The 13,159-nt window shown below is 31.7% G+C and overlaps 2 protein-coding genes across 2 annotated transcripts in view; one reads left to right on the top strand and one right to left on the bottom strand.

Annotated features, from left to right (window-relative positions):
• Yip1d1 (Yip1 domain-containing 1) overlaps nt 1-13,159 on the top strand; it is a 586,067-nt gene that overhangs the window by 40,033 nt on the left and 532,875 nt on the right. The window lies entirely within an intron of this gene.
• LOC142326511 (uncharacterized) overlaps nt 4,477-13,159 on the bottom strand; it is an 82,378-nt gene continuing 73,695 nt past the window's right edge. The window contains exon 8 of the mRNA XM_075369088.1: nt 4,477-4,485. Coding sequence (XP_075225203.1) covers nt 4,477-4,485 — 9 coding nt within the window. The remainder of the gene's footprint in view (nt 4,486-13,159) is intronic.

The raw sequence follows: 13,159 nt of genomic DNA, 5'->3' as shown, positions 1-13,159 counted from the left end.
GCTCATTCACTCTTACACTTTCTCTCTCTTTTGCAACATGTGTGAGTGTGTGTCTTTGCGGGAAAGTGTGTTAATATCATTTAGTTGTTTAGTACTTTTAAAAACATCCACTTTTAAGGTATGGTTTTAGACTAATTATAGTATGGTATTATTAATTTAATTTTGAGAGGTAATTTTTTGAGCGATGAATTTAAAAAATAAAATTAATTAGTTGATAAACATCATAAACACTTAGTTTAAACAGTTGGTTTAAAAAAAAATCAGTGAAACGAAATTAAAACATCAACATTAGGTTAAAATTAAATTATTCCTGTACTCAGACATTTAAATTTAATTTACCTTGGCTTTGATATACTGTAACAAATTAACGGTTGTTAACTGAACTTAATTGACTAGTAATGCTATTAAATATCTAATAACAGGAATATATTACTTCTGAGAGAATGATGGCTGGAAATGATATATATCTATTGTAAATAGGTTATAAATTTAAAAAAAAAGAAGAAAATTATTGATCCACAACGAACAGAGAGCATTCATTATCCCTCGCTGTAGCTATGTCAATAAAGATGAAAAGGCGGTTTTATGAAAAATTATCTGAGACCTAGGTTTTTCAACTGAATGTAATCAGATATTTGTAGGAATTTCCCGTTACGTGATTTTTTTCTGATGCACAGATCACACACACACACACACACACACATAGACACACACAAAGTTATTAAAACACAATAAATAAGAAAATAAGAGCCTGATTAGACGAAATCTCGAGATACTGAGGGTGACATTGCCCTACAGCCTTACCCACTTGACCTTTAAAGTTGAAAATTTAATGGCATCAATGTCCCATATACAGAAGTAATCTGACCAAGTTTGGTCATAAGCGGTCCAGTAGTTTTGGAGATATAAGGTGTGAGAGACACCGAAGTCCACAAAGTAGATACACAAAGTCCACCTCAACGTACATACAAACATCCGGAAAATTTCCTTTCGCTTTCTTGGGTTTTTGAGCTTCCCAAGTGTCAAAACTCAAGATGCGATGAAAACCGCATACGCCGAAATTGGACCGATAATAATACTTTACCTTTTACAGCTATAGCTTCGCAGTAGCGTTGGACGGGAAAGTAAAAGTAATAAACTATTATGATCTTTGTATTATACTCGTATATATATTTATCTATATTTTATAATCCCGTTGTAAAAGGTATTAAAATAATGTTGTAAAATTACAAATTAAAATAAATAAATACAGTTTAAAATTGTATAAAAGTATTTTTATTGTTATCAAGCAGTGATATGATTTTTACTTTCTCTATTAATGTTGTTTATTACTATTATTTGTGATTATTTGTTGCATTAAGTGTCGTAAATTCAAATACAATGAGGAAAAATAAAACAAACGACCATTCTAAAATCGTTTTACTTGTCTCTGGTATTCAGACATTTTTTTTTTTTTTTATAATTTAATAGGTAATCAACATATTAATTACGTGATAATACAGAGTGTCCCATATAAAACGCAACCCATCAATCAATAATCCATGAAATTTCAAACGTCAAGCTTACTCCCCTACTCGTTACTGAAATGGACTCGTCCAACATCTGAACATTGCGGCGACGCAGTAGAACACTACCGATAGTAACAACAATGCAATCATAACGTTCAGTGCATTGCTAGAGACAAGATGGTGTTTTCACTAGATGAACGTGTTTTCATTGTTGAGACGTACTTCAGTACGAAATCAGTGGTTGCAGTGCAAGATTTGTTTCGCCATAAGTACCCGGATAAACCAGCTCCTAACAAAACATCAGTATTAAGGTTAGTTGCAAAATTTAGAGAGACCGGTTCTGTTAATAACAAGGAACACAAAAGATCTGCGTCAGTGTTGAATACAGATATAGTCACTGAAATCAAAGACCGATTACTCGCCTCACCAAATAAATCGATCAGACGTTTGTCTGCTGAAATTAATTTGTCTAGATCAACTGTTCATCGGGCGACCAAACAATTACAATTACGATCTTATCGCATTCAAACGGTTCATCAACTTTTTGAGCCCGACAAAGAAAAACGGCTACAATATTGTCAACGATTCCGTCGATTTCTGCATGAGGAAATTAATGTTATGGATTCGTTATTTTTCACAGATGAAGCACGGTTTCATTTGTATGGCTACGTAAACAGCCAAAACAGTAGGATTTGGAGTGCTGAAAATCCTCACGTTTATCACGAAAAACAATTACACCCGCAGAAGTTGGGCGTGTGGTGCGCGATATCGCGGAAGAAAATAATCGGTCCTATTTTTTTCGAGTACACAATTAATGTAGAACGATATCAGGATATTTTATTTCAGTTCATCGCACTCTTGGAACAGGAAGACAGACACTGCTGGCTACAACATGACGGTGCGACATCGCACATTACGCAGGTTCAACTTCTAATTTCGTTGAGGAATTCTTTGGTAATCGTGTTATCGGTCGAGGCTTGTAGCGACCAAGATCTCCAGATTTGACTGCGGCGGATTTTTTTCTATGGGGTTACCTCAAAGAAAAAGCCTACAGCAACAAACCACGAACACTTGAACGATTGAAAGTCAATATTGAACAAGCTGTATTAAATATCCAGCCACAAACTTTGAAAAAAGTTGCAAGAAACGCTGTAAAAAGAAAAGAAATTGAGTTTCTTATTTTATTTTGTGGCTTTGTATTTTTAATAAAAGGTTGTGTTTTGCTATTTAGATCAATTGGCGATTTATATTTAGTATTTCAAATTACTAATTTTAATTTAGTAATTTAAATTTATTCTTTATTATTTTATTATTAATAAAAAGTCTTTTATTTAATTTTAATGCCTGATTTAATTTTTTTATTGCTGGGTTGAGATGGATTGGGTCTGGTTTCTTATTTTTTAGTTATTTATTATCATAATAATAGTTCTCTTTGTTCTGGATTTTTTATTTATATTTACGTAGACGTATTAATTTTTAATACTAATAATATATTAAGCTATTATTAATATATTAATTTAATATTTATTTTTAGTCTTTCTTTTAATGAAATTTAAGGTGCAAGTAATTAGAGTTATAAAATACGTTATGTTTCTCGCTTTTAAAATGTTTTTATGATCGTATGAACTTGTGTAATTTTTGCCGGCTGAACTATTATGTACCTGTAAAAAGCTAATTGGAATAGTGTAATTTATGCCTTATTGTGAATTAAATTGGTGGTGACAATGGGCACTAGTGTGGGCCTTGTTGAACTGGTGGTCATCACCGATTTGTAACCTGTAAATATTGTATATAAATGTTAGTTGCATATTATGTAATATTAATAACTGATTGGTTTTGCCGGTGGGTGCGAATGTCCCGTTGCACTGAGTTGGCGGTCATGGCCGAGTTGAGACTTCAAAAAACAAAAAACCTTGGACGCGACGTCTAGGGAGAGGGAGACAGCCTCCTTGCCTAGGAGGACACTTTAGCTCGCCCACACGTAAGAGTGGGGGAGTCGGGATTCTTCCGATGATGGCACAGAGTACCTTGATGGTATCAGAGGGCGCGTTGAGGGGAAGGGTTTGCGAAATTCATGCCTGAAACCTAGTAGATTAGGGCCGGGAAGGGCAGCTCTCCTGGAAAGGGGCATCTTGGCTATCCAGAAGCGGAAGTCGGGTTGTTTCTATGATCCAGAATCGACCCCGATGGGGACCTTTAGGGGAGGGTCAAATCAGGGTGGGGCAATCTGCTGCCACGATACTCCGGAGCGATCGAGGTATAAGGCTGTACCGATGGCTCTGGTAAAGTTTTTATAATAGGCAATATAAATATATTACTTGCAATCATTTTATGTGAGGCAATATCAGAGGGAAGGGGAGTTATTTCTGCTAATTAAAAGCATCTAAATTTACCACTTTTCAATTTTCAAATCCTGTTGTATTTAGGTTGATAATCTAAACACAACATTGTCTGCGAATCCTAATGACACTTATTTCTCACCTTTTAATTTAAAGTTGTGTCATTTTGAATTCTGTATCTGAAGATGAATGAAAATTTTATGGGCTTATTTGTGCTGAAGGTTGAAGAACATTCATATTTGTTATTTAATAACATGCCCTTCTTATTTTTGTGAAATATTTTGGGATTTACATTCCAAAATATTCCGAATTGATTGGAACTGTCACTGTAATTACATTAAACAATATATAAATGAACTGAAATTACATTTTAACTTAAAATATACACTTTCATAAAACTTTATTCAATTTTAATAAGACCTGTGCAACATGAAATAATATAATAAAATCTGCATCTTTTATTTGTTATATTAATCTGTGCTGTTAAATTAAAATAATGAGGCCTTTTGAATAATAGCGTTCAATATCGGAATGAATTAGTTAAAAATGTTAATATTGTAAAAGTACATGGCCGTGATATGTAAAATAACATTCTGTCAAGACAGAAGTTTTGATTTTTGTACTAGCAGTTAGGCACACTATAATAAAAGTATAAGTATTAATTTTATATAATCAATCAAAGAAAAATACAGGTTTTTTAGTTTCTTATCTGAAAAAGAGATTATTCAACTTTATTATTATAAGTAACTTTTTTTCTATTACAAATTCAACGGTAAAATTTACATGACCTTGCTGAAAAAATGATTTAAAATAATATTGTAGAACGGTATCAATCCCAAATATTTCAATGACCGTATAATAATTGAAATTCATCAACTTTTTATCATTAAAGATGATTTTTGTGGCAGTAAACAGGTAAAAGTTTTAATATTAAAAATATGTAAATTTAATTAATTAAAAGTTTAACACTCCATTACTTCTATAAACTTGTTTACGAAAAACTATTTTAGCTGAAAATTAAACGAAAAGTAAAAGGAAAACTAATGGTTGTTCTAAACATTTTATTGGATCAATTATCCGTTTAAAAATTTAAAAGTAGGGTTTTTTACTAGGTAAAGGAGTTTGTTTCCTACCAAGTAAGTGGTTTAAAAAGTATCTTGCTGGTTTCAGTAGTTAATTAAAAAGTAGGGAAGACGGATCTGATGAATTGCTCTGTAGTGTACGAGCTAAGTGTCTACATCCAATTTTGAACACAACTACAGCCCTCCTCTCTCTACAGCACCTCTTATCTACACAAGACATTTTCGGTTACACCGCTGTCAGTACACCGAGGGTGTTTTACTCAGAATTCAAGAAAATATTTCCTTACCCTCCTATTTTCAACTTCCTGTAATTCTATCGTATCTCACTTCACTTGTATACATACCTTTCTATAAACTACCACCTTAACCACTATCCTTAAACCATCTCTTTAATTTTAACTGCCTTGGGATTTATATTTAATTAAGCCAACAAAAACGAACTGTAATATAGGTAATGAAATTATGAAGTGTTCGTACTTGTTTTTAATTATTAAGTGTATTTTAAAACATTCAGTCATAAAGTTTGGAAAGAAAAGGAATTGGAATTCAAATAATTTCATACAAATAATATAATTTTATATGTTTTTTCTTTTTTGTTCTCCTGCTCCCATGAGCCGGCTCAAAAATCAAGTATTATTCAGCCCAGGGTAGTAGTGCCCTTACGATTCTAATGAGCATTTCCGCCTATATCTTCAGTACGTCTGGCATATGGCAGCTCAATTTACCGGTTCCAGATATTTTCCTTATTTTCATCTTGCCTGTGCTCCTAACCGCTAAGGGCAGGAACACCAAATCCGCCGATCCCGGGCCCTGCCCCAGCAGCCGGGTCTCGATCGGTTTTTCTTTTTTAGAATAACTCCTTCCACTTCTTGTAATCCACTTCCTTTGCTTGTATAATCTCAGCCACAAATCTCTCTATTGTCACCCATTCCTCTTTACCTCTCAGCATATACTTTGTTGTGGTTTCCGGGATAATATCTTGTGTGTGTCCTTGCTTTTAGATCCTCTCAACGTGCACATTCAAAAAAGGTGTGGCAGGGAGTGTCCTCTTGATTTATGTACACACAAATTGGCAATACACCCTTATTCTAAATATCTGTAAGTATATAGCAAATTCTCCATGACCGGAAAGGAATTGTGACCAGGTCGCCGATACCATTCGGTACGCCGCAACGATCCTTAAATTCATTCGTCTCTGCAGTGATTTCATCATCTTCACATTCATTTTGCTGTTTAGTGCCGAAAACCAGGCAGGCACTGCATACAATATTATAGAAGTCGCTATCATCAACAGTTTTCTCTTAGCTACTCTGGGTCGTCCCCACTTGGCACCTATCAGTCTACACAGAGCGTTGACGATCCGCTCCGCTTTACTACATACTTCATTGAGGTGTCGGTTGTATAGCCTTCTTTCTTTTCCTGTTTAGCCTCCGGTAACTACCGTTCAGATAATACTTCAGAGGATGATATGTATGAGTGTAAATAAAGTGTAGTCTTGTACATTCCCAGTTCGACCATTCCTGAGATGTGTGGTTAATTGAAACCTAACCACCAAAGAACACCGGTATCCACGATCTAGTATTCAAATCCGTGTAAAAATAACTGGCTTTACTAGGACTTGAACGTTGTAACTCTCGACTTCCAAATCAGCTGATTTGGGAAGACGCGTTAACCACTAGACCAACCCGGTGGGTGTCGGTTGTATAGCCTATTTTGATCAAACCATACTCCGAGATATTTCTCAAAGGACTTTGTTTCTAGTGTAACCCCATCGACCGTAACTCGAATTCTTCTAATCTTATGTCGGGTACACAACTACGAATTACTTTTTTATGGAGCGAATCGTATCCCCCTTGTCAACCACATGCTTATCTGTCTTATGGCCCTATTCGCATTTTCCTCCACTTCATCTTCTCTGGATCCATCAACGAGTATCGCCAAATCGTCGGTGTACACAACGAGTGTCACTCCCTTCGGGAACCCAAACCTCAAGACCCTCTTAAATACTAGGTTCCACAAGAGGAGACTTAGCACAGATACTTGAGGGACCCCCCCCCCCGCCATCATACATCCGGAAACGTATTTCTCCTCCATCCACTGGTATCAGCAGCTTCCTACCCTGTAGGTAATTACTTTCTGAGGCTCTTAGGTATGGAATTATATTCCTCCTCCGCATTTCTTCCAAAACATCTCTCCACGGAATGCTATTGAAATCATTGCGGACATCCAGGAAGACCATCAATGGTATCTTTCTGGTTCTCCAGGTGCTTGCTCTACTTGTCTCTATCCACCTCAGTACCTTGGTGAGGGCATCCACCATGGATTTTCCCTTGATGAACCCAAATTGCAGTGGCGTCAATCGTCCGGATGCCTCGAATATGGTTTAATAAATTTATAAATTCAAAATATAATATTTAAAATTAAAAATAATATCTATTTTTAAAAAAATTTGGCTGAAGATTGAAAGAGAGGTTGTAATAAAAATACTTCATTTAATAATAACGAAATAACCAGTTTATGTTGAGGGGGCAAAAATCGTTTTTAATCGTTAAAAATTTGTAAGGTGTGAAAGCACCTAAATCAGTAGAAAGGATGGTAGTTGTTGCATATCATCTAATTGATACTAAACAAACTGGTGTTACAAAAAATTAGAAGAATTTGTTCAGAAGATTATTATGCATTACTACACCAGAGTTAATAGATGTGCTAATTCGCTCATAACAAAAAGAGAATATTTCAGCATTACCTTGAAGGATCAAGTAAAAGCGTGGAATCGTACCACCGTACAAAGCATAAAATTAAAATATTAGTTAAAAAGCTTATTATATGTCGTATTAATATAAAATATGGGAAAATAGTAATAAAAATGAATGAAGATAAGAAATTTATAAAATGATTACAGAATAAATTAACACTCCTGAAAGTGTTCACGATAAAGAAGTATGCTTAAACGACTTGGGAGAAAATTCAGGTCAGTTGAATAATATTGCTATGGAAAAGGAAATATTTGAGTTTGGAAATATTTAAAAGGAAATATTTAAATTTCAAATGCATTGATGAGAAGATTTTTAGAAAATTGATAATTACTAAAAATGGAAACAGAACAGTAATTAGGGCCTTTATGTAGATCATATTATTATTTAACAAAAATTATTTTGTTGATTTGTTCAGTATCGTTTACTTATTTCTAAAATAATTGTCTATTTTTATCAACTATAACACAACTTTAAAGTAATATTAATAAAATTATTTATTTTTATGAAAATATTAAAGTACAAGAATTTTATGTACCTATTCTAAGCAAAGATTGAACGTTTACCTCTTACTTTTTCTAACTACTATATATTTCAAACAGGAATGTAGTAGGTACAATATACATTCAATATTTTACTGCTGTTGCATGAACATTTTTATAACTTTTTCTTGCATGTAGTAATAGTAATATATATAATTAATCTTTATTACATAAAGATCTCTTCATAAGAAACGAGAACAACCTCATTATTGACATACATTTATCATTTGTCAGAATTTGTAACTTTTGCACCAAGAATCAGAAATAAACTTGTTATTAATAATAAAAGTAATATCCACATGATTCTTTATTAAAAGTTAAATGAGAGGCACTTTTAAAAGTTTTATCCATATTTAAAATCAGCTATTCCATCCAATGAAAAAACTCTTGAATTGTTAATACAGAATATTTTTTATCCTGTTAATTGTTTTCAGATAAAAGTATTCTATCATCTGTAATGAGAGTAACAGTAATATACATATATATTGTAATAGGACCACAATAACGGACCGGGGTAAGGAATTTTATCCAACCAAGAAGAAAGGATGAGGAAATAATAATGAAAAGAAGAATCCAGAGGATCTAAAAGAGACTCTTTTCTCAGACTAACAGATCTGTTTAACGATCTGTTCATTTGTAAATAGACAATGGCACCTCCAAAAGTTGTTGTTCGATCAGAAGGGTTACCGGATCGATAAGAATCTATGGAAAAACGTAAGGCGCGGACTATGAAGATTATTATGCTTCAACAGTTAAGGGATTGCAGACCTGAGGATATAGATAATGCCAGGAACCAGCGGAGAGTCAGTAATATGAATCATTACTCCCAGAATGTGCGAGTAATTTAATGAAGCCGTGTTCACCGTAGTCGCGATAACGAAGTAGTTTCGCAAGCCCGAGTTCAATGCGGTTGCGGTGACAGCGATATCAGTAATCGTGTTGTACAACCAGTGAAACGTACGTCACGAATATATTCATTGTGGACAGTGGGTAAATGGAGGAAGTTGTTTGTGACTTATTGGGAAATAGTAGTGAAAGTATTATACTTAATCATAAAGTGTAGGTAGTTCTGTTGTAGTCAGTAAGAGTAATAATATTTGTAGATAATTGAATTGTATTGAATTGTTGACGTTTCTAGAGTTATCTTGTTAATTCATTATTAAGGTATTAATATAAGTAGTCATTATAACATTTTTAATAAATTGGATTATATTGTGGTTTTTATAGTTTAAGCATCTTTAAATAAATCTTGTTCTTATTTAAATTACTATTTTGCATGAAGTACATTCATTATTATTATTTTTTGTCTCGAAGATTCACAATCGGAATTTCAGTACGAGGGGCCATTGGGGCATACCTCATTCAGTGCTGTGGTGCATTTAACACAGTACTTACAATCCTACAAAAGCCCAAAAAATTACTGATTTTTGGGCTTTAGGAATTCTGACTTTAGAATCCAGGCCAACCTTTTCTGTGTATTCTTTAAATTTTTCTTTAATTTGTTTTAACAGCAAATTGATTAATTTGCTGTTATCACAAAGAGAATAAATTGTATCGAGTTCAGTCTGTAAATTTCATTATATTCTATTGACAGAGAATTGTACTTGGTTATTTAAACTATTTCAGCCTTATTAATATTGTGATCAGATTGGTGAGTGTCATCAATTAGAAAAGCAGTTTTTTCTCTGATGTTGTGTAGAACCATGTCTGGCCTATTTGCAGCAATAAATTTGTCAGTATGTATGGGGAGATCATAATACAGTCTATAATGATCATTTTACAATTTATATTTTTCTTTCTTTTTCCTGTTTAGCTTCCGGGAATTACCGCGTAGGTATTACTTCAGAGGATGATATGTAAAAGTGCCAATGAAGTGTAGTCTTGTGCAGTCTCAGTTCGACCACTCCTGAGATGTGTGGTTAATTGAAACCCAACCACCAAAGAACACCGGTATCCACGATCTAGTATTCAAATCCGTATAAAAGTAACTGCCTTTACTAGGACTTGAACGCTAGAACTGTCGACTTCCAAATCAGCTGATTTGAGAAGACACGTTCACCAATAGACCAACCCGGTGGGTTTCAAATTTACATCCTGCCTTATAATCATAATAAGGACAATGCTTTCTGTTATCTACAGGTTAAAATGGAGTCACAAATAGATAATTTCCTTTTTTCTTTTTTGATTTCTCTTAACAAATGAAGACAGCAGCTTTATTTTTGGTGTGTGTAATCTTTATGCGAATATCAAAAAATATAAAGTAATAAGGTAGATTTCATAAGAAAGCTACCTATTGTAATTGGTACCATGATTCTAGTTCCAGAAAAATTTCGACATATCTTCGCGTTTCACATTTCCCAGACCCCCAAACCACTCTCAGTTCAAACGTTTATATATATACACTAGCGGACCCGACAGACATTGTCCTGACGCGGCATTATTCTGTTAAAATTATTTATTAGTTAAAATTAGCAGGAATATGTTCTAAATTTCATTAAAATGATTATTAGTATGATATTATCAGTTTGTGATTGTTGTATTATTGTAATGGGTTTATTGATTAATTATGTGTAGTATGGTTAATATTTATTTTCACTAAATATTGAGATGTGCGATGAAAATTGAATTAAAAAATCGAAACGTCGTAAAATTAATAATTAGTGTAATTAATAAATTTTCATCCACATTACTACTAATTTTCACTTAACATCATTCTAAAAAAGTACCTCCTACATATTTTTTTTTTTATTTAATAATTTTGATGTTTCATAACCATGTAACAGCTTAATTAATCAATTAATAAAAAAATTAAAGCACTGTAAAAAAGCAACGTAGTTAAAATCATTTTTCTCATTCTTTATTTTAACATCTATTTTACCAAATTTTAGATAATTGTAAATTAAAAATAATTTTAGCAAACTTTATAAATTCAATTTTTTAAATATACTTTAAACTATATTATAAGTAACTTATATTTTAATTTTATAAATGTTATAATTTATTTTACAAACTTAAATTTTTATTTTCAAAGAGCCGTTCAATACTTCATAAGTTGCATAGAATCAAATGAGAACTGACAATTTAAATTTGTAGGTTAAGTTGATTGTTATTGAATGCACGTGTATACATCATTAAAATTTATGAAAAATCATGTAAAATATTCACTTCAATACTGCACCTTACAAATTTGCACAATGTACATTTTTTAATTAAACTTTAAAACGTTATTTCAATAAATAATAATATAATATAATATTCTCAATAAGCGCGCAATTCTAGCAGACTAGACAATGCTTCGCTATTGCTAGATCTGAGTATACATACATAAAGATCTGAGTATACATAAATGACAACAATTGAAAGTTTCATAAAACCTTAAAAAACTGAACATTAGCAATTTAATAAAATTTATTAAATATATTAAATTAAATAAATATAAATATATATTAATTTATTTATGTGGTTCTATTAATAATTACAAAAATGAATACCTATTTTAATGAGGCAATACATATTAAAAAAAAAGTGTATATCCGCTTTTTTTTTGTTTTACTTATTTTTATTTTACCATGAAGATATAGATAATGTTTTAGTTACTACATCGAGCGATTGCGTCACAAAAGGCAATGTAATTGAAAGTTTTAAGATCGCCTTTCATTTTTGTAAAGCCTTTCGTTATTGCATTTACTTCTTTTACGCTTAAAATTTCATGTAGTTTAACTGTTGTCAATCCTCGTAATACGTCGGATTCTAGAACAAAACCTAATTTCCTAACGTCCATTGACTGTAAAATAAACAAAAAAAAAATCATTATTCATTGTTTTTATTCAAAATTTGTATAAATAAATAATATACTTAAAATCAACCATAAAATATAAATAAATAAGTAAAAACGAAAAATTAACCATAGACCACAATTTAATAGAAATATTTACATAACGCATAACTCTATCATAACGGAATTTTGTTAAGTCAATTTACTTTCCTGTTTTATAAAACCTTTGTAGTTAATAAACGAGTATTGTTGCAGCTGAGTAACAGAGAAGTTCAGTTTTTCCCTAAAATAATGACGCTTTAGTTAGAAGCCTAACGTAAAAATTTAATACAGTTTTAAATATTGATTGGATAAATCATAAGAAAAAATTCTATTTTCGGTTTTAACCGAATTATAGGAGGAAATTCTTAGTTTGATGCGTATATAAATTTTATGAATATGAGTATTATTGAAATACCTTATTAAAAAAAAAAAATAAAAAATTACTGATTTCGATGGTTATTTATTTTGTATGAAAAGCTCCTATACATGATAATGTATCAATTTTGTACCCTATATATTTATTATCAGGTAGGATGTTTTAAATGAAAATTTATAGTTCATTGATGATTCTTATTTTTTTATTTGATGATTTTTTTAAATTTGTTTGTAGTCACAATTACGCAGTATTGAAAGCAGAAGTATAATGATATATTGCTTCTACTCGTCTGCTATTCAAAGTATTTTCATCCAAAAGTTCACAAAAACTGATTAGAAAAAGTTGGGATGATAATAAGTAAATAAATAAATAAATTTTCTAGCATTGTTTGTGGCGTAGCTCATTTTTGGTAAAACAGTTAACGAAGTTTATTGTTTCATTTTTATGTTTTCCTTTTCTTTTTCTTATCAAGAAGCTTGTCTCTTTTTTCAACGACAATTGATATTCGGGTTTCTTTTTTTCAAAATAAACAGCATAAAAAGAGTTTTAAAAAACTTACTTGTTTCACAATAATTACAGTATTTTAAGTTATAGTACTCAATTCTGTTTTAAATTTTGTTCTTTTAAAATTATGGCTAAATTAAGATTTGTTTAAATTATCGGGAGATTTTAATTTTATTTTTTAAAAATATTATAGCATATTACCTTAAGTGAGTTTCTGTAATAAGTTTTAATATTACAC

The sequence above is a fragment of the Lycorma delicatula genome, chromosome 6 (assembly GCF_047948215.1).
Source record: "Lycorma delicatula isolate Av1 chromosome 6, ASM4794821v1, whole genome shotgun sequence".
In the NCBI taxonomy this organism is placed as follows: Eukaryota; Metazoa; Arthropoda; class Insecta; order Hemiptera; family Fulgoridae; genus Lycorma; species Lycorma delicatula.
The sequence above is the reverse complement of the archived record's forward strand: the minus strand, read 5'-3'. Positions and strand labels throughout refer to the sequence as shown.